The 27,946-nt window shown below is 42.2% G+C and overlaps 5 protein-coding genes across 8 annotated transcripts in view; 3 read left to right on the top strand and 2 right to left on the bottom strand.

The window, feature by feature from the left end:
• The window catches only part of LOC126559745 (GATA zinc finger domain-containing protein 1-like), a 357,373-nt gene that overhangs the window by 57,814 nt on the left and 271,613 nt on the right, over positions 1-27,946 (bottom strand). The gene's annotated exons all lie outside the window — the stretch shown is intronic.
• LOC126566766 (inositol polyphosphate-4-phosphatase type I A) overlaps positions 1-27,946 on the top strand; it is a 167,880-nt gene that overhangs the window by 58,216 nt on the left and 81,718 nt on the right. The window lies entirely within an intron of this gene.
• Positions 9,762-11,001, bottom strand: LOC126562795 (retinol dehydrogenase 13). Its single transcript, XM_050219381.1, has 3 exons — positions 10,899-11,001; positions 9,984-10,805; positions 9,762-9,906 (listed from the first exon to the last, which is right to left on the bottom strand). The coding sequence occupies exons 1-3, from the start codon at positions 10,994-10,996 to the stop codon at positions 9,762-9,764; spliced, it is 1,065 nt and encodes a 354-aa protein (XP_050075338.1). The 5' UTR covers positions 10,997-11,001.
• On the top strand, positions 15,047-17,390 carry LOC126561304 (ATP synthase lipid-binding protein, mitochondrial). The gene is made up of 4 exons (XM_050217362.1): positions 15,047-15,172; positions 15,956-16,050; positions 16,810-17,014; positions 17,131-17,390. Exons 2-4 carry the CDS (start codon positions 16,003-16,005, stop codon positions 17,292-17,294), a joined length of 417 nt encoding a protein of 138 aa, XP_050073319.1. The 5' UTR covers positions 15,047-15,172; positions 15,956-16,002; the 3' UTR covers positions 17,295-17,390.
• On the top strand, positions 21,242-26,998 carry LOC126556683 (eukaryotic translation initiation factor 4B). 4 transcript variants are annotated; one of them, XM_050212111.1, is made up of 5 exons: positions 21,242-21,336; positions 22,781-24,202; positions 24,834-24,918; positions 26,651-26,831; positions 26,914-26,998. In XM_050212111.1, exons 1-5 carry the CDS (start codon positions 21,321-21,323, stop codon positions 26,968-26,970), a joined length of 1,761 nt encoding a protein of 586 aa, XP_050068068.1. In that variant the 5' UTR covers positions 21,242-21,320; the 3' UTR covers positions 26,971-26,998. The 4 variants fall into 4 exon arrangements, with proteins under 4 accessions (XP_050068068.1, XP_050068077.1, XP_050068094.1 ...); XM_050212120.1 differs by having other exon boundaries at positions 21,259-21,336; positions 24,837-24,918; XM_050212137.1 differs by having other exon boundaries at positions 21,261-21,336; positions 22,781-24,112; positions 24,837-24,918.

Here is a 27,946-nt window from a genome sequence, read left to right as displayed (position 1 = left end):
TACAAAAGTAAACCAATAAATGCATTGCAACAGTAAGGAAAGGAAACAGATACTAGAATAAAAATATAACGAAATAAAGACAGAAAAAGTAACAAAAAAAAAAACAAACAACCCACATACAACGTTTTCCACCAATTTCTAGGAATAATGAAACAAACATCCTCTAAACAAAAGCGTATTTAGATGAAAAAAAAAACGCGTCCCTTTTTCATAATGTCATATTTATATCTTCCTAAAACGAGACGAGCAGCGGCCTTTGGCAAAAGAGAACAAAAAAGACAAAATTTGCAAACAAACAAAAAAAAAAAGTAAACAAAACAATGGACGAAAAGTTGGTGGAACTGAAAACTCCCTAGAATGATAGACGGCAAGTTGAAGGTAGTGAACGCAGAGAGCAAAGCTATAGCTCTGAACACATACGGGCACAACGTGGTGGAACGGTATTACATAGATATTTCTATATTATCCCAACTACACACACACACACACACACACACACACACACACACACAGCGACGATCTAAGTAAGTAGGACTAACTAAGAATTGCAAGCTAAAATTCACGACGAAAATTGTAAGTAACTATTTTATCGAAATTAATAGGAAACGAATAGCGATCGCGCGATGGGGGAATGGGTGTTAAAATAGTACGATAAAGAATCGAACGGGCGCGAGTAGGTAATGGATAGCGCAATGAAGAAAAGATAGCCACAAAGCAAACCTCTTGTTCTTTGTAGACGGCGCTATTAAAGAAGACAAAACCAGCGGCAGGTGAAGTGGGGAAAAGATTTGGCAAAATTACATCATCTCACGTGGGTTGCATAATTTTAGGGGCTATTTCCAATATAAAAAAAACGCACCCCCAACCTGCATATGGCGCCAGAATCTTCGTTTTAACTCGGTATCGCTTTAGTAAAAAGGTGTGTTATTGGCTGCTATTAGCAGAGTGAGATGTACATTGAAGCACAATACTAAACGTAGACTAATGCTTAGCAAGAGAAACCATTAAATGCAGCAGCAAACGGTCTGAATTGATCGATTAGTTAGCACGATGCATACAAACGAAACACCTATCAACCTTAGCTCCCTAAAATTAATTATTATTTTTTGTTTGTTTTAGTAGCTCTAAACTAAACGTCACTAGTAGAAAGGGGTAGCCCAGTGGTGTCCAAGTTGCTTTGCAAAAAGATTTTTCGCTAGCCACGTGAAAACTGAAAATTCTATAATTACATTTCCATTAAACGTTCGCTATCTTTATTGAGTGATTGGTCGCTCAGGTTTCTCTTGGTGGTTTACACCCGTTCGAGCAGAGTCTCGTTGATGGATTGAAGGATTCCTCCGGCTTGTGGCTATTGAGTCACACAAGTCACATATCCAGTGTATAATTGGTCCTGCATTGCGGCGTATTGGTCTTGCAGTGCTCCTGTTGCAATCCCATAAACGTAAATAAAGTGAGTGTTATTGAATGATCTTGGTGCTCATATGCTGTAGCCTTCCGATCCAGATAAGGCCAGAAGGAGCTAAAGCTCCCTTATTTTCAGGATTTATTAGGTTCAAATTATCTACAGCGTACAGAGGCAATATTCTTATCGGATGTTGAACATGCAACAGTTTCCTCGGATTTGATCCTAAGAATTCTCTTCGCAGAACTATTCTAAAGGGATTAAAATGAGCGCATAGCCCTAGAACGTTTCATGGTAATTTAGAGGGACATATTTTGTAAAATTTTAAGTTTATATTTGAAGTCAATCGTCTCTACATTTTTTTTTTGTGTGTCAGATTTTAAGGTCTCAAAGGTCGCATCCGCCCCGCGAACCATGTGTTTGACATGTCTGGCGTAAGACCGTCAATATGATTGTCCTAAAATCGTCCTCAAACTGTTGTAAGGATATTCTCCAAATTTTATTTCCGTCTAGAGTCAAAAATGAAGGCTTAAAACATTCTAAACCTTCTTTTATTCTAAAGAACTATATGATAAAAATGATCTAAAATCTATAAATTGCATAACTTCAGGCGGTTTTGCGGAAAAAACCTAAAAACAAGTAAATTCGTTTTGAAAAGAAAAAGACACTTATGACATACATACTCAGACACATACATACTCGTTAAGGCCTTTTTGCAAGTTGCTCGTGCTTTCAAACTTTGCTTTCTGTACCTTGGTAAGCTGGCTGATGGCGGAGTGGGGGGGGGGGGGGGGGGGGGGGTGTTACTAAGAATGTGGTTGTATGTAAAATATCATCACGAGGGCGTATATAGAAGCGAAACGAAGCAGACGTTAAGCAACACACGCACACAAACAAACAACAATTATGGATGAGTGAAATAGTAGAAGCGAGCCCAGTGATCATTAGGCGTTTAACCCTATCCGGCACTGGAATGATCCGTTTTTAAAGACCAGAATCGCTTTTTAGTAAATGTCGCAAGCTAGACGCAACACTAACACATATTAACTCAGCGCATGTATTCCGTGGTCCGGGTAAGCCGGTGAGCAACACAACAATCTTGTGATAATCAGTGAATGTTCGTTAACCTTTTTCTTTAAGTGCAGCAACAACTGACGTCTATGAGAGTACGGCTTGGCGGGTAGATGTTTGGAAAAAAAAAATTTAAAGAAATACAACTCACAAAGCTTTTGGTATTGCGTTAGTGTAAGAATATGCTTTAAATTTGGTTGTTTAGGTATATGAAGGTAAACGTAATGCGGTGAGGTGCGTGGCTCGTTTGTTTGTAGTTTTAAGATCCACACACACATGCACACCACACACACACATGAAGACTATATTTCGATATGGTATGTGATGCTAGTGTTTGTACTCTTATCAATGCACCAACTCCTAGTAAGTGTTTGGTCTAAGTGGACCTCAACGACACTAAGTATATTCTACTACTGTTACACGACTGCTGACAGAAGCCACCGTAGGGAAAGCAAGAGCTCCAGGGAGGGTTGATGGCGGGATGGTGGAAAGGAGCGAAACTGGATTGACATATCACATCTAATTGAAAGGAGAACGAGAGAGCAAAATAAAACACCTAACAACATCAACAAGAAACTCTATTGCGACAGAGTAAGTATAACAGTTGACAAGGGAGATGGAGGAAGAAACAAATCAATGCAACAGGAATGCAACAAACAAGCAAGAGAGCAACTAATTCACGAAAAAATGCACAAAAAACGCAAGTACAGTTTCCGCATAAACACGCCTACGTAACAATAAGAGGAAACTTTTTGCGAGAGAAAAAAAAGAAGCATCAACTAATGGAAGAAGATGCAGCACACAATGTAGCGGACAATGATAATGTTTTTAAAAAAATAAACAAAAAAAAAACCAAACAAACTACTAAAACGAACCAATAAACGTTGTGCGGCACTATTTTTAATTTTATTTTGCTGCGAAAAATAAATTCCTTTTACTGGCCCAGATAACCAACAACGGCTATAAGATGCTTGTAAGACCAGCTAAAGGGCTCTTATATATCATTGGCTTATATGTTTTCTTATAGCGGTAACTGTGGATAGTCAGTCCACACTATGGGGGGCCGCGGTCTGGATGGGAATTGAACTCCGTTCCTGCCGTTTGAAGACCGGTGTCGCTGTCGCATACACCACCGGGCCGGCCTCCAACGGTGAGACTCTTTCGAAGACATATTTAGCACGCGAACAAATTTTTCGCGTCATAAAAATCTTCGAAAGGTTCTATTTGATTTGATTTGATTGACGTGATCACAGAAGCATGTTATTTATTTATTTTTTTACGAACGTTCCCACATTCAATTCATCTCGTATTTAGATTTTATTTACGCATTTTACTACATATTTCACAGTGTCACACGACTCATGTTCAAAAGATTTCATAATTAAAACGCAAATAAATTTCAAATATTTTGCATAATTTTTGAAATTGTTTCTTGAGGACAAAGTAAGAATAAAACTCGTACATAAAACTCAAGTGATTCAGCAAAGCAAGGTCTAGAACCGATTCGCTTTTAAGGCCACGAAGTTGTCGACCAAAAGAAAATTTTAGGGCTCGTATAAGACCATGAAGTCTTTGTGTGGTTATCTGGGTAAATGACGCTTACAATATTCAATATTCTCACATTCGAAACATGACACAACCAACTTTATTTATTAATGTTTGTTTCTTAGTGTAAGCCATCAGTGACTATTGATAGAATGCAAAACTGCAACTGCAAATGATAGGCTCGCTTTTATTTGCCTTGCTTAGGAACTCATAAACCCTGAACACCATGCCAGAGTAAATGCTGAAACCAATTACTAGGTATCTGTTGTAAATTCGAACTAGCTCGTACGATGAATGTTACTGTTTCAATTCGCTAGTCCAAAAAAAAACGTAGCTATCAAAGCTATTTTTGTTTAAAAGAAAACCCCTTTTCTCAACCAAGCGAACAAACAAAAAACCCCCCCACAAGACGAACGATACAAATCAAAGTGGAACAAATTGCTGTTACCATTCCGCAGGCAACAACGGCAACAGCAGCAGTAGCAGCTCACAAAATATTCCTAATATTTGTAATCCTTATGCATACGAATGTAAAATAATAGACAAAAGACAGAAGCCGTTGATATTTGCAGTAGAAGTTGAAAAAACACTAAATAACACCCAAAAAGAGTCCGAAAGGAAGATCGAAAAGTAAAGATGATAAAAATGCAAAGTAGAGGAGGGAGGGGGGGGGGGGGGGGGGAATGAAGAAAAAAAATGCAAAATGTTAGAAGATCTCGAGCGTTGCTTAGTTAGGAATGGTTTGTTTGTTTCGAATTTTCTGTTTTTTGTTTAGTATATGATGCAATGTTTTTTGCGATGAAAATATATAAATATATCTATATACAATGTTACTTCCGTTTCCTTCCACCCATCAGCCGGGCAGGTTGTCTCCTGGGTGCGCATCTGCAAGCAAACCGCAAAGCAAAAACCAAACAAGAGAAAAATTAACCTCCCTAAGCGTACAGCGTATTGCATTGCCGAGTTTTAGCACCAATACATTCGAACCAAGTAGTCGTCGTCAGAACCAATAGAATGGTTGGGAATAGTGTGGATAAATACACAAATATATCACGTGCATGCATTACACTACTAGGCTGAAGCGTTAAACGAGGGAAGCGAAAGAAGCGAAGCAACAAAAATCAAGAAACACAAAAAAACGAACCAAACTTCTTAAACAAATCTTAAAACACTGCAACAAAAAAAAAACGTTAGATATAAAACGGAGTGATAAAGGCAAAATAGTCAAACTAAAACTAAAGAATAAAACACTCAACTGCTTGAACAATACGCACACGTACGCAGAGAGGAAAGAATTCAGTTGATAACAAGAGTTGATAATCACGACATAGATAAAACGTTAGCAACTTTAAGGCAAAGAGAGGGAGGGAGGGAAGGAGGAGAGGGTGGAGAGTGATGCAGAGCGCAGGCAGGGAATGCTACAGAAAACAGTTAGAACAGTGAACAGTGTTGTACACTCCATTAAATTCTATTCATCTCTAAAACCCTCTCACAAACGCCCTACACAACGATGTACACCCCTCGTTCTCTTTCGCTCTATTGATATATTGCATATATATATATATATATATATATATATATATATATATATATATATATATATATATATATATATATATATATATATATATATATATATATATATATATATAGATAAACATACATAAACACTCACACAGAAATTAAACCATTCACCAATATATTCCTACACATCAAAATGATGTAACACAAGCACTTTAACCCTCAAATCAAACAGCATCAACAAAGGCAAGAAAAAAACACACACACATAACATCAAAAAGACAAAAAAAGAGAAACAATTCTAAGCGCAACAATTTTGTCCTTTAAAACACTAAAACATATAAGTCATGAACGTGCGCAACGGACAAAGAACGAAGCAAGTGGGAAAATTATAAAAGTTAGAGTAACAAAAAAAGTAAGAATTTAATTAAATGGATCAAAACAAATCAGAATGGAAAAATGACTTTCAAAATGGTTTCGTTTTCTATAATTTTTTTTTCTTTCCGAAAAATCGCATTGCAGTATACCGGGAATGGTTGCAAAAGCTCAATTGTGGCACTACAATTTCTGCTAGTGATGAGTAAACGTTCGAACCTAGGTTGAAATAAAATCACAAAGTAGGTTTTTGGCACCTAAATTCAAGCCGTGAGAGTGCTGTCAATGAGCATGTCAAAATGAGCCCTTCAGCTCCTTTTTTGTTTTGCCTGTACAAAGTTCCTTTTACAACGAGCGCAACACTCAAGGTAGAAAAGCAAGTGTGGACGATTTTTCCATTGAATTTTTTTAATCAGTTTGAAGTTTTATTTGTTGGGGAACTAGTGGTTCTCTGTAAAGAAACGGCTACCCTTGATTCACTTCCTAGTGTTGTTTAGACGAGAAGACGTTACTGACAACTACTGCACAACAGCCACTGTGATACTTTTAGTGTTCCGTTAAAGTAGGTCCAAATAATCTGCCAGGTTCATTCCGTGCCTTGCTGCATAGAATCTAGTTCCGTTCCGTTCCGAAAAAAAAGAAACATTCCCATCACTACTTTCCACTTTAATGATGCTGCCCAACCAAAACGAACGGGGCAAAACAGCGTGTGTCTTGCTCTAAATCGTCTAGCTCACTTGTTTACACTAATGTACGAGTATTCTGTGACGTCATGAGGTTTTGGATTTGCCGTAACCGTACGATTCTGTGTTTCGTTCACACTCGTATAACTGTTTCATTCGCACTTACAGACGAGATAGGCCGAGCAATGTTTGTTTGCCAACGATATCGATGTTGTGTCTAGATCGTATCGATGCATTGGTTTTACATTTCGCTCAAACTCGTATGTCATTCCTCTCGCACTCACGGACAGTATAGACGGAGTAAATTTTTGTTCTGAAAGGTATCGATACATGTGTGTATACGCCGGGTGTTTTCCCTTGCTTGCACTGCTATACCTCACACACAAACGCATACATACACGCCTCGTACCTTTAAACGCGTAACCGTCTGAAATCACGCCAGACGGCGGAGCAAGTGAAAGCGAAAAAAATATGCTGGTGCCATGAAGTTTGTAACTCTTTGATATTAGAAGAAACATATATTTTTTAAATACAGGAAAAATCATTATCTCACAAAGTATTTAGTTGTTCAGTTCAGTTTTAATAGGTGTTTATTTCTTGGGTGTTGGTCCAGCTGAGAGATCTTTGTAAAATAGTGTTATTTGAAAGTGTTGTTACCGTTTTTGTAATGGCTGACTTAAAACGTCTGCGCAAATCTGGCATGTTTTATCGCCAAGCTGCAAAGTATATGGCGCTGGAACCTACGGGAAAGGATAATCAGGATGCAGGACCAAGCCAACCATGTTAGTTGACTTTATTACACAAGTTTAACGAATATAAAGTTCGATTACATCGTAGTGTTATTGTTATATTATTATTTACAACATACCCAAAATATAGCCACGAGCAATTTAAACCATGAAATGCAGCGCACATCGCCAACCCCAGAACAAAGTCCAGTACCAAATATGAACCAGACCGAAGAAGAATATGTCGAATTGGCTGACTACATCGATTGCTGTTCTTCCTGTGAGATGAGAATGAAATCAACACTGACGATACGTTCAATCAAATTATCGATAAAATGTCAATAGTTGATGGAAATCGTTACTGCGCGCTTTCCACCAACGCGTCGCATAGCTCCATAAACATAATTTGAAAGCTTTTTAAAAAAGCCAACGTTAAAGTTCCTTTAACCGCTAAAACTTTTCTGTGGACAAATCGGAATCCTTCGACGGACTTTAGTACTAACAAAGTAGTTAATACAATTTTTCCCACGTTAACATACCTTTTGCAATTGGAACAGTATTTTCCTTTCCAGTGTCAGTAGCTAACGCACAATATTTCAATATATTTATAAAAAGCTGTTTAAACCATACAAAATGCAATTTGAATGCTACCTTTCGATCGATCCTTGACAAATTGGTTGTACTCAGATGAAAACGTCATATCATCTGTTTCTTTGTCCAGCGGCATTTTGCTTAAATAGTAAAAGATGATAATGAATAAAGGCGATGCATTACATCACGGTCCACCACGACGATTCTTAACAAAACCATGGATCATTGAAACTCAACAATGATATTCATTATAGTTTGCTAGTTTTGCATTTACCAAATACAAATACAAGAATGTACACAAAAAAACACATTTTCTTTAACTTGCGATCCTATATAGCGCATGTAAAACAAAACCTACTCCGATCCACACTAGACTATCACGACTAAAAAGGACCATCGCATCACCGCCGCAGCAAATCATATGGTAAATATGCATTATACACTAATAATCACAGTTCAATTCTCACTTCTCCTGCTCACCTCTAGATATCCAGAAAAAAACAGTACTGCATATTTCAATCTCTTCTCTCTACAGTTCAATTCTCACTTCTCCTGCTCACCTCTAGATATCCAGAAAAAACAGTACTGCATATTTCAATCTCTCCTCTACACACAGGCTCAAAAGCAGCTACCTTGATCCATAAGAGAAACAGAGCAAAAAGCATGGAAGAACGAACAAGCAGTGCGAAAGAGAAAAAAACAGCATACACAAATCAATTTTTTTGCACATCTCCATGACGTCAAAAATTTTGTGACGTCATAATTTGTGGTAAACAAAATTGCCCCATCCGTTTCTGACTACGGGGCAATTATCGTGACAAAAGTAGGGCCCCATTTTAGCCCCATTCTTGCAACGACTTTACCTATTTTGTTGTGCTTGGGCAGATGATTGTAATACGCCCTGCCCAAGGTAATTCCAAAGCCTTAAACTAGCCTTAAACTACCTCGTGCTGGAAAGACGCTTCCCAGTCCAGATGGTAAGTAAACGTTGTAATTTTAAGGTAAAACCGCTATTAACGATACCCATTTCACCGACCATTCGGTGCGGTTCATCCGAAACAAGAAATAAAAAAGAACAAGAAAACAGTTTACAGTCTCCCAAATATTAGAAGCATTAAATTATCTTTTATGACGCTTCCGCTTTCATCACCATTGCCACCAGGCTCCAGCTACAAGCCCTCCTCCTGTTTATTTTGCTTTACATTACCCACCAATCCCCCCCGCTCCCAACAGCTCTGTAATGACAGGGAAGCTGGGAGAGTGTTTAATCGCATCCTTATCACACCCTACCAGAAGGTGTAACCGAAAAAGGTGCCTGGAAAAGTTTAAATAAAAAAAACAGTGGGGTACATGGTAATCAAGGGACTTTTTTCCCCCAGTTGGAATATATCTACTAGGAAAGAAATGACAAATAGCAAACGGAGCAACAAACAAAAAAAAAACAAGCAGAAAAAAAGAAAGAAAACAAGCATTAAATATAGATTTAGCGGTGGTACAAGCCGCAGCAGATTGATACCTGTCGTTCTGCTGGTAAACACTGAACGGTGTGGATTAGTTGGATAAACAGGGTTAAAGAGACACTGCTTTAAATTTTATTAGTGTTGATTTAGCCAAAGGGCTTTACAGTGCCACTTTAAACCGATTTAAATTGACTGTAAAGTTTTACATCTTTAAACAAAACTGCTCAAGAGAGAGGAGTGATTTTAGCCGTAAAAAGTGTCTTTTGTTATGCGGGTTGCATACTCGCAGGTATATTTTTTTATGTAGGCAACTACGCACTGCACATCCTCAACATAAGACCCTAGTCACGTTAACAAATGTCGCCATTGCATGTGTACAGAAGCTTTACTCCTTCTTGGTGTGCGAAGCGTTGCTATACTCCTGCTGCAGATCCTCACCCAAACCAACCGCACTGCAGGCGGCTTGATACAACCGTTCGGCTAATTCGTCATCTTTTGCCAGCTCGGACACTTCCACCCGTTCGCAATCACTGTTTAGAAGGATAAAATGGATCAACCCATGGTTTTGTTTAAAAGTAGTACAATTCGCAGTCTTCAAAAAACCTACTTAAAGAAATCTCCAGTGCAGCTAGCTAACTCCGGATCCGTCACAAGCCGGACGATGGTATGGGCTCCTTGGGCCGGACTTTTCATGAACAACCACATCCACGGGAAGGTGAGTACTTTCGCAAACAGTGCCTTCATTATTGGCGAGTGACGCAGATGACCAGTGCCTCGGACCAACCCAGGTGAGCAGCAGTTAATGGTGGTACGGTAGCCTTCCGCTTTAAGGTTCCTCGCTAGCACTTTGCCTGCCAGCACGATCGCCAGCTTCGAATGCGCGAACGCATCCCGTCCACTTTGGGCAAGTTGGCGTAAATTGAGCGGATCCTCCCGGTCGGCGATCTTGGCAGCGGTATACCCATGGGCGGACACGTTCACAACCCTCCCACCGTGCTGCGAACGGGCCAGCTGCGGTAGCAGCAGTCGCGTTAGCAGAAAATGCGACAGGAAGTTACACTGCAGATGCTGCTCGTACCCATCCACCGTGCGCCCACCCGGCTGGAAGATAACACCGGCACAGTTCACCAGTGCATCCACCGCCGGATGATGTGCCTGTACCTGGCGCACAAATCGACGCACACTGTCCAGTGAGCGGAGATCCAGCGCCAGCACCTCCAGCGTACATTCGGGCGCTTCTCGGCGTAACAACTCGCGCAACGACTCACCCTGCTCAGTGGTGCGGCAAGCCAACACCAAACATCCCACCTTTCGGCGTGTCAACTCCCGGCACACCTCACGTCCAATACCACCGGCGGCACCAGTCACCACGATCACACGGCCCGGGATGGTGTTCCCGTTCGGGCACGGTTGCCCGCCCATGTACGTTCTGCCGCCGCGCGCACATCCACGTGCCGAAAAATGGGGACGGACGGATTAGATTGGGTTGATTGCAGGATGGAAGCGTCAACAGTCAACTCACCTGACCGTGCCAACCACGAACACTATTCCGGCCAGGATAAATGGCCACCAGCTGGCGAAAGGATCGGCCTCGGTTAGTGCTTTTTTAAATTCATCCATGCCCGTTCTAAAGATGCACGTGGTGGACCAGCGCTACCAAAAATTACTTGCTAGGTGTACAAAAACGAAACCGAAACGGCACACACACGTTTCACGCTCAGCTATTGAATGAATCGTGAAACGAAACGAGAGCCAAAACCGTTGCAGACGATTTTTTTTATTCTTCTAGGGGAAAAGATTTCAATTACCCCAAACCGGAAGTGATTCATTTGCAACGCATACTCATACAACTGATCCAACTAGGGCCAGTGTCCCAGACACCATTGCACTGGAGTCAATGGACGCGATGGGATGGTTAAGCAGTTGAGTGGACAAGTTACAGAACAGAATCCCGAGAGCTGTACGGTATTCGTGTTCACGAAATCTAAATACTGCTGCTTTACCGTTTTATTTTGCAGGTCTGTTCAATAAAAGGAAAAAAGAAACTTGCGGGAAAAGCTTGCATACAAACTTTGCTCTCATAAATAAAACGGTCGCGGAGCGTGCTATAAAAAAAAATTACCGTTTAAATTTTATTCCAAAATTCAGCCCGGAAAGGTATTTCCGAGGCAGATAGGAGCCTCATAATGCTACCTATCTTAAGATATGAATTTAGTAGATAATTTAACAAACTCACGTCTCATATCACCAAAAAGGCTCAGTTATATGTATACCAATGCTGCCATAAAACTACTTGGGGCGCGTCCAAAGATTACGTAACGCTCGAAGCAGGAAGGTTGGCTAAAGAGTAATATAGGCCCTCAAGTTGCACGCAGCAAAATCACATGCAAGCTCCACAGTCGTTTGTGAACATGGCTGGGTAGGACATATTGAAAATATTAAAACTATTGGTTTATAAAATCAAAAAAAAATCTTATTTTAACTATTTTCAATAAAGTTTTAGTAATTCATTCAACTTTCTACTCAAATCATGTTTAAATATTAATTTTTTCCGTATATTGAGCCATTTAAATTAGAATTATTTCAATTACAGTATAAACTGCCTCGTTTAAATGATGAAACAAGTTAGTGATATGTTTTTATAAATTAGTCTTACATATAAGCTAGCTTTTGCGACACTTAACAATAATTTCAAATAACTTTCCTCATTTCAATAATGATTTATTAAAATAATATTTTCTATCTACTGTGATTTTTCATACAAGCTTGCACGAGATGAATCCCATACAACTTGAGGGCCTTTATTACTCTTTAGCCATATATTTTTATGTCCTTTTTATGTCATAATGGTCACAATCTACCGTGATTTTTCACACAAGCTTGCATGAGATGAATCCCGTACAACTTGAGGGCCTTTATTACTTTTTAACCGATTTTGTTAAGACCTTTTTTCGTGCCTTCGATATACACAATTGCTTTTGCTCATTGCTTTTGCTTGAATTTTGAAATTTCAACAGTGACCGTTGAACGAGCCCTAAACGAGTTCTGGAGGTTATACGACCGGCTGTATGCTAGTTGTACGTTCAACTGTTCTACTGAATGGAACCTCCATAACAGACATTATATAATGGAAAGCATCTTGCCGGCACTTTCTTCGTGTCAGCTTAAGCAAATATATGAGAAGAAGTAAAAAGCGATGTAAAAATTATTTGAATTTGGATTGCTTTTTTACTTAGATCGTTGAATACGCAAGGTAGAATATGAAGGCATGCTGTTAGGTTAAGATAAGGGAGCATACGGCTCCGAAAAATTGCATGAAGCAGAAGTGAGATCTGGCAAAACAGAACCCAGTATATATAGGATTGCAATATTAAGCAATTCTGGTTAAAATTGCGAACTATTAAAAGCATTTAAGCTTCATTGCTGCATTAAAATTGATGGCTAATTGATGATGATACCTGAAAGATACAGATCGGGTTCAAAATCAGGCAGGTAAATAAAAATTAACGCAAGAGAATCAGAATTGGACATCGATGTGCTAGGGTACTGGTGAGTTCCGGAAGAATCCCCGCAGCGCGACTAATATAATCGGGAAAGGTTTGTTTCTACATCCTATTGCTTTTAAAAAATGCAAAAATTGTTTTTTAACACCTTCTTGAAATTCACGTTCTATCAGTATTATTCATCAGTAGTTCTCAGCCAACGACATCAATCATCAAAACATTCCGGAAGCAAAATAGAAGTTCAAGGCCATTTTGCGTTCACATTGTTGCATAGTTTCACATGATTTCTCTAATTTTAGTCACACAAAATGTTGGTTTTTATGCATTTTTCCGCGGTTAACTGGATTATTGTGTGTGTGTGTGTGTTTTTTTTTTCAACGAGCAAAAAAATCAATTTTCAGTGACGTAATTGCACATTTCGACTGACATCCAGCCAACCTCCGGTTCTTTTCCGTTTATATTTACTCAGTTGAATAGTTTTAATTTAAATAAAGCAATGGTTTTGTTCATGTTTCTGTCTTGTAGGTGTAGGAATGCAAACAGAAATGCAATTGCAATTAGTTGTTGAAGTTTTTTTTATACAATTTCAGTCAAGAAAGAGCCGGAACTGTTGGTATTATTTGATTTTGTTTCGAAAAACATGTGCAGACAGGCAAGATATTGTGCATGCTGTCAGTTGTATGCATGCTGGCAGTTGACAGATTACACTCGAATAGTGTAATTTACGAGAATTCTGATTTTTTAATAATTTAAAGAGGCAATAAAAAAGGTAGAAGTTCACGAATAGTCTAGACCGTATTGCTAATACAAAACAAATTTCAGGAGTAGTAACTATGGGGGGTAGTGGATCCCAAGGATCTTACCGTTCAAGAGTTGTCGTACAAGGGATATCGTGGATAGAAACTTGTGAAAAGAGCCTACATTTTTAGAAATGACCCTACATTTCAAAGGTCTAGTCAGCGAGTTCAGTGAAGCTCTCCGGCGGACATAAGGCTTCTGTGAAAATTCAAAGTACTGACACTGTGGGATGATTGAATTGTCTTATCGCTGGTCTAGGAAAAAAAATATTACTGAATGTATTACTGATACATGGTCATGATCGGGACAGGGCCCATAGAGGGTATTGAATCTACCATTACAAAAATGCCTGTCCGCAAGTTGGGTGTATGGTTTGAAGCACTGAATTGGAAAATTGCTATTTGTAAAAACTTTCCAATGAGATTTTCAGATCGATGACCACGAGAAATATTAAAATCAGAATTTTTTGTCGTCACGCTTTTCAGATTTGTTTTTATTCATGGGATCGTTTTATGTTTGCGTTTTGAATATTTTAATTAGCCAATTTAAGTTTAATTAGACATATTGGCTAGACGACAAAGATCCGTCATCTTGGAATTAGATTGGAATTTAAAAAAAAGATCGCTTTATGAGATCCTGGCGCACATACACGCATACATCTACTCCCGTACTCTCTCGTGGGCCACGACCTTTATGAGCTAGAGTCCTTGATTTCTTCTCCTCTTTCTCTACAACCACGAAAGACAGTAGAGACACTAAAAAGGGTCGGGGTCTAAAAAGGGTTTAATTCAATACCCCTGGTTCAGCCATATGAAGGCCGGAAGAAGAAAATACATCTTCTTCGCTTGGCTTACCTACTCGGTCATGCCGGCCACCTAATGGCTTACTAGGCTTGCTGGTATCACGTAGTTGGATAGCCATAATCCTCACTACGGGAGAACGAGGTCCGGATGTGATTTAAACACCGGGTCCTGCCGTGCCAAAACCGTGTCTTCCACCGGTCAGCCCAATGCATAAATAAATCATAAAAATAGAACAATAGATTCCTTTACTTACCCAGAGTCTACCATTCTGGTAATTTACAGAAATTATGCCCGAGCAAAGCTTTGCTTTTCAAACTATTTCAGTAAAATATATCAAGTGTTTAGTTGAGCAAAAGTTAAACTGTTTCGCTTCCTGGCTTTTGTCGCAAATAAACAAACCTTTCTCGACTCCCAATCGTCCGCTGTCATTCTGGCAAATGCTGGCAAATGTTTGACAGCTGCCCGCCTGTTTGACAGCAACTGCGCAAGATCCGCAGCAAAACGGGTCACTTCCGCTGGCACTTTGCGTAACCACGATGGGTTGAAGCGTGTGTGCGTGCATTCCGGTATCGGTACGGTGGTACGGTCACGCACACCACCGTACACTTTGCACTGCACCCGAGGGTTCGAGGTAACGAAGATTGCTACTAGACGTTCACTGTTCTTCGATAAGTTGTCGACCGCGTTTTGAAGTGAGTAGAGCTCCCGGTGGCAACACCAGTGTGTGATCTCATTAAGGCGAACAATAGGAAACGTAGGCAAGCTAGCAGTGAGAAGTGATTGTTTTTCTTAACGGCATCGTTTTTCGACCCGGACAACACGGAAAGGTTTCTTCAACTCAGCAAGCCACCAATCAAATATCACCTTTACGCTGAGGAGAGAGAGACACCCGGCATTTTGCGTGTCTCCCGGCCATCGGCCAAAGGGTGTCGGCCATATTTTTCTGTGCAGTTACCACTGAAACAGTTTTTCGGGGAAGAGTTTTATGTAACCTCCCGGCGGAGGGAATGGGGGGGAGAGGTTTTTTCCTTCCTCATCTTTTGCTGTAGCTTTTTAGTTGTACACGGAATCGTTGTAAAAATCTATATTCTACAGTAGTTTTGGTGTGTAAAATCGTGAATTAATAGCGATACCACGATGGAAGAAAATGACTTACGTAACGCCACACTCACGCACGCATACAGGCGTACAATGCCTTAGGTAGAGGAATAGCTTTTGGGAGGGTTTTTTTTTATTTCTTCGTTCCCAATCAGAAAAGAATTCAAAGTGTAGTTTTTTTTTTAGTTAAATGAAGAAAAGATAAATGAATAGTAGAATCGTGTTTAGGACAGCAGAAAGCTAGCAGAAGGGGACATTTTTTCCGGTTTTATGCTAGTAACGGAGAAGCTGTGAATCACGATGGATGAGCAGGAGGAAAAAGGAAAAAGTTAACCTCAACTAATCGTAATCTTTCTTCCATTCTCTCCGCATAATAGGTCCTTCAGGTACCAGTAAAAACCTAAACTCAAAAAACAACATCATCATGTTCGTCTCGTCGGCTGCCCGCATTGCCCCAGTTGCCCGAAGCCTGGTAAGTACCACCATATACCCCATTTTAAAGGGCGCCGTCAAACAGCGGGCCCCTTAAAGATTTCCTTGTTACCGACCGGCAGCGACAGATATTACATAAGGCTCATAGACACGAGACGAATTCTGCTCGAGTTTAACCTGATAGCGAATCTTTTATGCTGCTTTATAATGAGTGCATACGAGCAGAGTTGGTGAATATTTTTCGTGCCGAAAAGATTATCCGATTTTGGTGGACAGTACGATACTTTTGTGAGAATCTTTCGACAACTGCCGCTAGCTTCAAAGCACACTTTGATGGTAGAACCGTAATCTCTTTGCTGAAGCGTTTTATTTATGCTGAAAGTGACGGATTTTGGTCTCTGTAGACTAGTTAAAATCAAGGATATTGGTTTCCTCAGTGAAATGAACGGTTTAGATACAAGAAGCTTCGTGAATCTATTTTATGTGAGCTACTTTTTTATCGGTGAATGAGATTCGTTACCAAAGAATCCTATCGAGTAACAGACACATCCCCTTAAAATACATCGTTACATAATCGAAGTGCTTTCTTCTAGCGTAAAGAGTGATAGAGCCCGAACCACGGGTCCGGCGCGTCAGAGTTACATAATTGCAACAAAAAAAGCATCTCCCTACTTCTTTCCAACCTTACTACAAAGTTTGTTTTCTGCCGGTTTTTTTATTTTTTATTTTGGTCTAATTTTATTTTGCATATTTTTTTCATCTTCTCGTCTCTCCCCCCCGTGCACCTCACGTGCTCTAGGTCCTCAACGGAACCAAGGCCTACATCCGACCGATCAGCAGCGCCATCATCTCCCAGAGCCAGACGCTCGCTGCCCAGAACACAGCACCAGTCGCTCTGTTGCCACAGGTCCGGTCATTCCAGACTACCCCGGTCACCCGTGACATTGATTCTGCTGCCAAGTTCATTGGTGCCGGTGCAGCCACGGTTGGTGTTGCCGGATCTGGTACGTAAAATTACTGCAACCTCCTCTCTCACCGCTAGTTGAGGCCGATAATAATGGAAAAAAAATGTTTCGACACACGAAACCGCTTTTTCCTTCCTCTCTTCACACACAACCAGGTGCCGGAATCGGAACAGTATTCGGATCGCTGATTATCGGTTACGCAAGAAACCCGTCGCTGAAGCAGCAGCTGTTCTCCTACGCTATCCTGGGTTTCGCCCTGTCTGAAGCCATGGGTCTGTTCTGTCTTATGATGGCTTTCCTGCTGCTGTTCGCTTTCTAAATTACTTATCTCCACCCCTAAAAAACCCCCCTTCTACATAATCGGACGCAAACCCCGGTATTCTTATGTGTAAAGGAGAAGCGAAGGAGAAACAAACATCCCATCCCCCCGTTTAATTCAAACAAAAACGCCCCCCCAATTACGAACGAACCATTTTTACCATCCCAAGCCCGTGTTCCGTCGTTCTCACTCTCCCTAGTCTGTGATTAGGGTGCCGGCCGGATTTTCTTTGCGAATCATGTCGATTTCAAGATCCGTTTCCGGAAGTAGGAAGATACTAAGTCCTAACTCAAACTCGAGAGGAAAAGGTTCAAATTATGCATTCTTAGGTGAAATAAAACAATCCAAAACACACACACATCAATAGCGCATGCTATAACGGTTCCGGAACCGTTTTTTTCAACATCGACACGTCAAACAAGAGCGCGCGCGAAAGACGGCAGGGACACACACCTAGAATTACAGCTAGCGGGTGGTGGTGTGCGAGAACTATATGGGCAAACAGAGCAACATCCTTCTGTTACAAACAAACAAACAAAAAACGAGACTAAACAGCCAAACAAAACATCTAAAATCGCTATTACGCGCGTGGGCCTCTCGGTCCTCGGTCGGTGAGTGCGTTTGACGCAGTTCAGAACTGCACTCGGATGCGTTCGCCCTTCCCGGAGCGGAAGCTCAACCACACACCATCACCACCAATCTCGCGCGAGAATATAAGCCTGAAGGATCTCGGAACAACGATTATGACCGCTTGAAAGAGGCAGTCACCAGGGAAAGTTGTAAAAGAAAGGACGAATTTAGCAAGGTGCGGCGCCCTCTCTCAAAAACCCGCCCCACCCAATTCCGCATATCGGTATACAACACCATCACGGGGTTTTTTTTTTGTCATCTGCATACCGTGGGTGTTTTCCCATAAATATTTTGTGCTGAAATTTATTTTTCAAATTTCACTCTACGATTACGTGTGCGTGTGTGTTTTGTTGTGTTGTGTACATTTTTGGGAGGATTTGTGCGCAACCCGCACACACACACACCGAAAACAAAGCAAACCCAACCAAAATGGTGGTGGTTTTTTTTGAATTTGGAATCCACCAAAGTGGGTTCCTTTTTATGGGAAAATGTGTGCCGGAATGATGGTTGTCTCCAGCAGGAATGGGGGAAGAGGAAGGGTGCTGCTTTACTTTCCCTGTGTTTTTTAAGAACATCCAACAAAATCGGAAATTTTCTGTGAATGAAACGCGCACGTTAGAGAGAAATAACAGAAAGCAGCGAGCGGTGATCCAAAAAAACGTAAATAAAGAATGAGACTAGTTACTGGTACAAAACTAAAACAAAAACGAGAAAAAAGGTGTTTTATCTTGTTGGGTTTTTTTTATCCGAAAACTGGCAGTATACAGCGAACCCAGACGAAGGTCGCGGAAAGCTGGTAGCTGATGGGCAAAGGGGGCATGGAATTAGGTCACCGGGTGGCGATCGAAATTATTAGCTCTTGGAAGGAGGAGGTATGTCTTCCTCTTCATGGTTTAACAACCTTCTAGGTCACGCCGAGCATCTAACGACTTACAAGACTTGCTGATACCACGTAGTTGGATAGTCTGTCCTACCTAAGTCAGGCGAGGAAACGGTCCGAATGGGATTTGAACCCCTGTCCTGGTGTGTGTAGCATGTATGCCGGACAGGTACATATTTTTATCATAAATGGGTAATTTTTTTTGGATGGATTTACAATAGGTACTTTTTGCCATTTTTGCCAACTATGTGTGTTTGGATCGGAAAAACAAACCCGCGGTCGGCAATTTTTCTAGGTTAAAAAAATGTGGATTGTTACATCACTAGAGAAGACATGATGCCGGTGTGATGGAGAGATAACTACATCATGGTTTGCTTCTATTATATGTTTTGCTGCCCTGTGGATAAGTATGGCCATCCAAATCCTCAACACTACCATACAGACGGACCCTCTTCGGTGGTGGGCACGGGTTGCCCGAGGGCACAAACTTGGGTGCCTTTGAATGGGAGGTTTTTTGAGAGGTCGATTTCCCCTCACGAGTTTCTTCGCACCCCACAACAGCTGTGCATGAAAGAATGAGGACAAACTCGCCACAGATTTCCCGGCGTACCTGGTTTCACGGGTTTTCCGGGTGGATCGTGCGTTCTTAAACATGATGTTTACTTATGATGTTCAACTTAAAGACAGTGCGGACTCCAAAGTTTGTAGCTGTAGCAACAGATACCATGACATTGGCCACATCCTGTGGTCATGTGCATAATTCGAAGAGACTAGACTCCCCCCCGCATTCCCAGCGATGGCGATGCGCGATACCCTGGGACAGAAGGACTACGAATACGAGCGGATTCTGGTCCACTTCGCCAAATCGTCCTTTGATCCCTTCCCGTAGATAATGCGCACTATCGTCTTCGTTCTTTATTTGCCTTACGTCTTCGTTATGTTATGCGCCGGTCTCTGCTCTGGCGTGCCGCAGGTTGCTTGATCTATTTTCTAAGCATACGCAGCATTCATGGGATTGAACCTGGGCGGCATTTAGGGTCCCGTAGTTCTAGATGACCTGTGACTCCCCGTGACATATGTATTGAGTGCTGAAACTAAACTCGTTCCGGTGGTCGGCGAGGGATCCCCTAGCGGCCGCCGACCCCGGTTACCCATAGGTTAATCCGCCGCTACTATGACTGGAGAGAGAGTGTGCCTCAGCTTTCGAATGCCCCGTCCATTAGATCCACCAGTATTTACAAAAACCGTTTCGTTTTGGGCTTCAGCTCGGGGGTATCTTTCGTTCATAGGAAGATCCGCTACTGACTGCCGGCCTTTTATCTTCATCAAATTTACGAAAAAAAAAACATACATCCGGCAAACCCGAAATATGGGACATCGCTGATTGCTGTACAAGCGAATAAATCGAGCTGTGAATAAGATGCATCGAGAATGTGTTTTCATGCAATCATCGCATCACGTGTTGCAGTTGCAGTCAGAAATCTGCTTTATTTTACTCCTCCAAAAAAATCCATTCCCATTCCAAGCGGTGGGTCCCTTTTTCCTCTTCCCATTTTTCATTCCGAATTAATGCATAAAAACATAGCGACATATTTGTATACTCTACATCCACATATCGGAAAAGTAGTGAGAAAGAAGGAAAGTGTTGTGAGACGTTCGTCCTTCTCGCTTGCACAGTTGGTACATCGAAAACGAGGCGTTTAACATTTGACGCTTGAGGTACTGCGGGTGGCCCATGCAGCAACGAAAATAACACTTGCTGCATTGGCACGTACGTTTGCTGCAATTAATAAAAATTATGATTATGCGATAAAAAATACCTTAAAATTGGTTCATTCATCCTTTTCTATCGTTTTCACTCATTATTCCCATTAATAAATTTACATAATCAAAATTGCAGACTTAATTGACAGCACACTTGTTTGCTGCAGTATCACGGAGACATTACAGATTGCATATTTCGCAGAGCAAATTGTTCAAATCCCTCATAATCTCACAGGAAAACACATCATAAATCATACTGATTCGAAATTGTATTACTACGGGTAGAAAAGCCCGGTAAGCCAACCGAAAATTACAGGTATTTCCCGATATACGTAATAGTCAAGATACGCGAACTCGCTTTAGTATTATTATACCAAATTTTTTGAAAGTTGGCCTCACAATCTCATTTTTGCTTGATTTGCCGCAGCAAGGTGATCTCATTTTATTGGTAGTCACTGCACATTAAAACAATATCATATATTTATTTTCCCTGTACGCCATTAGCACCATTCCATCCCTATCAATAGCGTGTTTCGGGCATTACCTGTATTTACTTTCTGCTGCTGCTGCATGGGTCCCACAAGAAAAAGAACGTTCAAACTTGTCACGTAGGCAAAATCCCTGCAACGGGCCGTCAACTGTCAAAACGTCCGAACGCTTCCCCAGTCAACTGTCACGGGCACGGGTGCTTTGTTCGTGGTGTAGACAAGAATCGCCCTTTCATTATCGCTTCTCCGCAGAAGGCAGTCATTATGGCTACCGTATCAGGTAAAAAAAAGGAGTGAAATTTTCCATACCCGTTTTCCACGGCGCGGGTGTACCATGCGGAGTTCGTTTTGCCATATTTTCCGGCCAATCCCATCTAGGGCCCCCGTGTCCCAGAGAGATAGGAATAAAATCAGGGAACTGCGGGACACAGATTGCTGCTGACGAAACGTGGCGAACGTTTGCGTGTGTGTGTGTGTTTGCCTGCGTGTGTGAGATAGAAAAAATGGTGGCGCGAAAAAAGTGGGTGCTACTGCTGGGTGAAAATGGACCGCGTAGGGTTTCGTTACACTCCCATATGCTATTGCGGGAGTTCTTCCTGCTGGATTTTGGTGGGCGGAATTGGGTTGAGGGGAGAGTGTGCTAGTTTCACCACAATTTCCATTTCATTGCGTGGCTAAATGTAGCAAATATCTACTGCAACTGGGAAGCTCGTGTTTGAGAGCGTGCGTTTGAGTGTATATGTGTGTGCATTGTGCGTGCTAGGAGAGTGGGTTCCTGTTTCCATGGGCGCGTGTGTGTGTGTGTTTTGTGCACCATCGAGTAGGCCGTTTCCGTGTTCGTCATCCAACAGGATTTTCTGCGGAATGGCCATAATATGTGAACCACCTGTTATTGATTGAATTAAAGGTGGAAATTGATGAGAAAAGGAAAGCGTGCCGTAGGATATTATATGGTGATTTGGTTGTAACGCCTCATATGCACACGTAGAGCAATATAGCGAGAGAGAGCGGGGGGAGTATGGAATAATGGTTTACCGTTGCATATGTGCCAGAGGGGAACGGGAACAAACAGCTGGTAGAGAAACCAGAACAATCCCCGTTGCATGGGTGTAGTTTTATGCAATTATTTAAAGAGAAAACGAACAGTAAACATACCTCAACGGCAAGGACGTTAGTGGTGCATAAATGAAAGGGAGGAGGACCGACACTCCGTCCAAACCCCCCTCCCCTTCGGCTCAACTATTGTACTTCAATCAAAGCAACCCCAAACGACGATGGTGTTTCCACAAGGCCAACCAATCCCTCACAATCATCAGACAGATATTTTGGAACCATGCAAACTAGTGATGGAAAAACGACTCCGATCGGCTCAAGAAATAAGTGAAACCGGTTCCGGAGACGACTCCGACCCAACCACGCTCTGAGTTGCAATCCGAGTCGGCAATGGAAACCGTAGGGTTGGAGCCTTGGGAGCGCTCCGTAGCGCCCACACACACACACACACACACACACACACACACACACGCATAGCATCGTGGGTTTCTTGTGCACAAACATAGCTATATCAAATCCCATCCTGACCCCCGTAGTATCCCAAGACTTACCCTAGCTACTGGGCGTAATTTAGTCCAAAGAAGTATTATCCAACGATTTGGTGTAGTCATCAAAATCTAAATCCTATTGCTGAAGTTTAATTACGATTTTCTGCTCTTTACCACCTACAGGCAAAAAAGGCAAAAAGACGAAAAAAAATAACAAACTGTCCCTGGGTGAGTTTCTTACCGATGGGAACACGGCCGTACTGAACCAGGTGCAGGTAGCGGTACCGGTAAAGCTGGACTGGGGCGACGACGGTGACGACGATGACGATGATCGCGTCGTCCGGACGCAGGTCATCGCACTGCCGACGGCGCCGCGGGCGAGCCGCATCTTGAACGACGACTCAATACCCCAGAATCCGCCGTACTCCATCTATGTCTCCAACCTACCGTACGACATTAACGAAAATGACCTGTACGACATCTTCGAGAACGTGGAGATCGTGTCGATGACGTTGCCGCGCGACGACAGCGAAACCTGGCGGCTGCGCGGTTTCGGCAACATCGAGTTCGCCACCCGGAACGATCTGATGGCGGTGCTGGCGATGCCGGAACCGATGGTACGCAACCGTCGCATCCGCATCGGGTTGATGAACGAGAATGAATCGAAGCGCCGAAACAACCGGTATGACAATTTCTCCTCCGGCGACAGCGACCGTCCCTCGTCCGGTGGGAACTGGCGTGATCGACCCGAGTCGGCCTCGCGCCCGATGATGGACCGCGACCGTGATCGTGACGGTGGTGGTGGTATGCGCCGCCCGTACAGTAGCGGTGGCGGTGATCGATACGGCCGTGACCGGGACGATCGCGAACGTCCGTCGGCCGGTGATTCCGGTAACAATAACTGGCGCTCGGGTGATCGGCCGGTGCCGCAGTCACCGCGCACTACCCGCAATTACGATCGCGACCGTGACAGTGGTAACGGTTTCCGCCGTGCGCCGGACGGTCGTGGTCCGCTCGGTAATGGGGGTGGTGGTGGAGGTATGCGCCGTGAACCGGAAGTACCGATGGAGCGTCCGAAGTTGGTGCTGCAACCGCGCACCCTACCCCTGCCAGAGCTGCCGAAACCGCGACCAATCGAGTCCGACGACGAAACCGACCGGAACGAGGGCAATGCGAAGCACGAGGAGCCGGCGGTGGCAGACGAACCGCCAAAACCGAAGCCCACTCCGGTACCGGCCGCTAAAGTGTTTGGCGATGCGAAACCGGTCGATACGGCGGCACGCGAACGCGAGATCGAGGAACGATTGCAGCTGGAGGAGTTGTTGCGTCGCAAGAAGGAGGAAGCTGCCGCAGAAGAGAAGAACAAACGGGACGCGGAAAATCAGGACACGACGACAGCAGGGGACAGTGGCGAAAAATCGACCAGCGCACGGCCGGTCCAGGGTGGCAGTCGGAGCAGTACAGAACAGCCTCCGCCAGTTGTGAACTGGCGGGTTCGCAACGAGGATGACAAAGGTAAAGCAGGCGAGGAACGGGTCCTTTCGCCCGCGCGGAGGTTTAGCCCTAGCGGAAGGTATCAGAACAGTAACAGACGCACTGCTGCGGGTACGTAAATCGGACGGACGGGTTCACTTTGGCATCAGTGCAGCGTTTTTTTGTTGTTTTGTTTGCCTACTTGTTTTTGCTCTTAACTAGTGAAGAAAGGTTTTTTGGAACGCATCCACGGTTCCAGACGGTTCCGGAAGGATTGTTTGCACCTACTTGCCACAACTGGTGTTGCTGTTTTAAGGATTCTTTCGGAACCAAGTTCCGCCTTTTTGCTATATTTTTTCCCATTTCTACTCTTAACGCCAGCACAAAAGCACAAACCATTTAAGGCTCTCTGTGCTCACGCTCAGTGAGCTTTTTTACTCTGGATTTCAATTTTAATTTTTGGCGTGTGTGTGTGTTTTGCTTTTCTTAACTCATTACAGTTTTCTAACATAAGTCATCAGTGACCCTTCTATTTCCCTTATTAATCATCGTCATTCTGCTGCCCATTTTAATCAGTTTTTTTTATCCGAGTGATATGATTTTTTTCCTTTGCCAAATCGCTGTTGACGTGACACCCTTCATTGCATTTCCTGAGTTCCGTTTTGTAATGCGTTGTTTTGCGAATGTTACTGAGCTTGATCTACGCATCCCAACCCCAATGTTGTAACTTATTGTCATGTTCATTCTTTCGTTTTCTTCTCAGAAGATCGCCGAACGGACAATCGCGATCAGCGGGATAACCGTGGAATGAATCGCCCTACATATAGCAACGGCGTGGGTCACAATCGGTAAGTTAGTAAAGGAAATGAGAGCACAACACAAACCATCGTTCGTGTTTATTATCATCATGGTTCATCAGAAGTGGTTGCACCTGTTTGGTTCCGCTTTGAAACACACTCCACGAAACGTTATTATACCTTGAGCGACTTCGTTGCATTTCCCAAAAGCATAGATATCCATTGATTGCATTGATAAAATAGACGATGCAACTATTGGTCTAGCAATCTATTTTCTTTACCAAGCGGGGATGGGAAGGAAGACACAGTCCCTCCAAAGGTCCTAAAGTTGGAATCATGGAATCGTTTTGGCAATTCTCCTGACTACTCCATTTTTCCGTCCGCTATCGACAGATTATCCGTGGCAATAAATGCTTTTAGGGAATGGACAGAAGCGCACAAAGTATACCAACGTTTCCAAGTTCTGATATGTGTGTGTGTGGAACGATTTTAAACCTGCAAATGCATCATATCCCAAAGCTATGTACAGTATGAATATGTACAGTTACTGCGCGTAGACGAGGAGATATAAAACGAAGAAAATGTAACTGAATAACAAATACTCATCTAAAGTGTCATCTACGAAACAGCGAACGAAGAAGAAGAAGAACAGTGTTTAGCAACTTTTTTTTTTGTAAGCCCAAAGTGGTTAATTGTTGTTTTGAAAGCGGGAGGATACTTCAACCGATTTTTTTTTTGTATTTGTTTGAGGGTAAAAAATGCTAAAATCGTTTAATTGGTGGTGAGTTTCTGGGCAAAACGAATTTCAAAACATGATACCAAAAGCAGAAATCGGGCTAGGATCAACAATTACTCTGAACCCTGTACTTGGGTGTGTGTTTTTGTTCATTTTATGGGTATAATTTCAATAACCTTATTAAACCTCCTTTTTGACAAAATCTGCCTATTAAGGCACTATTAACGCAATTTTTAGGGTTGGTTTTAATAATACGTTGAAAACTTTTTGTTCGTCGGACAGAGGCTACTCAGCTAACGGGTAGATTCTATTCAAAAAAAGAATTTCCTCCAGATGATGTTCTACAAAAAAAAAAAAAACTAAGAAGATAGAGCATATTCTCAAGAATAACTACACCAAATGTCGGTTTGCGAATGATGATGATGATCTCAATCTCAATCCCCTGCATAGAGAAGCGAAAGTAGTCTCAGAAACTCAAAGCCTCTATTAATAAACAAACAAAAATGGATTTCCTTTCATAGTTTTGAGAGGTTCGAAGTTATCCTAGCTGTGAGCATTACTTATTTTAATGTTTAACAAGTAAGACTTCGAATATTCAATCGAAGGAATGTTTGAGGGTACCCAATTGATGAATCAGTTTATGAGACTATATTCCAACCGATTCCTGATTGCTTCTTAAGCGCGGCCGACACGCTGGCAACAAGCAACCTGGGAACACTGGCAGCACAACATTTCCTTTGTTCTCAGAAGTTCAAACTCAAAACCGTCGAAAATCGGTGGCTGTTTGAAATTCACAGACTGCTTGTAGTGACCGTGTTGGGCTGTTCGGTAAAAAAAAAAAAACAAACAAAATAAAGGTTTAAATATAATTTGTCCCGTGAAACGTTTGTGTATACACTCACACACTCACCTAAAACGTCAACCAAATAAACAAAAGCGTTTGCTTTACGAACATGCTGAGCAAGCTCCACCGTGAGCTCTCATGTTCTCAAGAATTTAGGCGACCGTTTTTATATCCTCTTTTCGGGATTTAATCACTCATTTCAGCGACCATGATCGGATGGATCGTGGTGGACGTGATCATCGCACCCAGCCGTCCCGTGACACATACCGCAACGGAGAAATGAAGGACCGCCGTGATGTTCCAAAACCGGTAGAAAAAGAGAAGGAACGGGAGCCGAAAATATTAGAAGAACGTATGCCTAAATTCCAAGAACCGACCGGACCGGTAAGCGGCGAGCCCGAAATGATACGCTAGGAATGGTCAAAATTATTATTAACACACTTTGTTTCTCTCCGGTGTGCTGTAGAATTTACAGATGAAGAACACTTTTGAAGGATTGTCAGCAGATGAAATTGATGACTGAAACAATACCAAAACCACCACCACCACCATCACTAGTTGACACATCCCGTGAAACGAAGTGGAAGGAAGAGCTACTAGTAAAGGCGTGCGAAGAAATTGAAGAGGAAGGCAGTAGAAGAGACAGCAAAACATATATAGATATATAGTAAGACACATCCTTATTGGCAAAATTGCTTAATAACCACTATTAAGGGTGTTTGCAGTACAAATTTGCCTTAATAGTGACTTCATAGGCAGATTTCGTCAATAGGGATAGAACACACACACACACACGTTACACTCCTTCAAGCCCGGGGACGGAAAAGGATCTGATGATTGGGTGGCGCGACAAAGTGAGCGAGAGAGGGAGCAAGATCGACAATCGTCCTTAGGAGAAGAGGGCTTTATTATTGTTTTCTTTTCTTTTTTTTATCGTATCTAAATGTTTGTCGTGAGCAATATGGCACAAGGCTCGTTTTTTTTATAAAGTGCTGATTAGCGGTTAGTGGCGGTGGCGATACATTTTTTCTCCACCCAAATCCGTCGCAGCTGCCCGTATTCAACCACATTTATTACAATATGCAAAGAACGAATGGATTGTGAGGCAAAAAAAAAATAGCCAACCTAGTTATTGTCAACACAACTCCCCAAAATGGCGATACATTTATGCGCGCGTACAGGAAATGCGATTTAAAAATGAACATTCTGCTTTATAAGGAAACAAAACAAAAAAAAAACTAATAAATGTCAGGATACTTTCTCCGCAAAAAAAAATCGGAGAGGGCTAAGACTGATGGCGTGGAATTGCTGTGTGTGTGTATGTGTAGGGATGAAGGGTATACTCCCGGAAATATTGGGCTCTTGTATTCGAAAGTAACAAAAGATGTGAACACATCAGAACATAAGAGCGAAAAAGAAACAGCAAAATCGAGTGGGAGAGGGAGAGAGAGAGAGAAAAGAAGGAAAAAGGATTAGCTAAAATACAGTAAAAGGGTGCG

The sequence above is a fragment of the Anopheles maculipalpis genome, chromosome X (assembly GCF_943734695.1).
Source record: "Anopheles maculipalpis chromosome X, idAnoMacuDA_375_x, whole genome shotgun sequence".
Lineage (NCBI taxonomy): Eukaryota > Metazoa > Arthropoda > Insecta > Diptera > Culicidae > Anopheles > Anopheles maculipalpis.
Note: the sequence above shows the minus strand (reverse complement) of the source record. Positions and strands in the feature narration are given on the sequence as shown.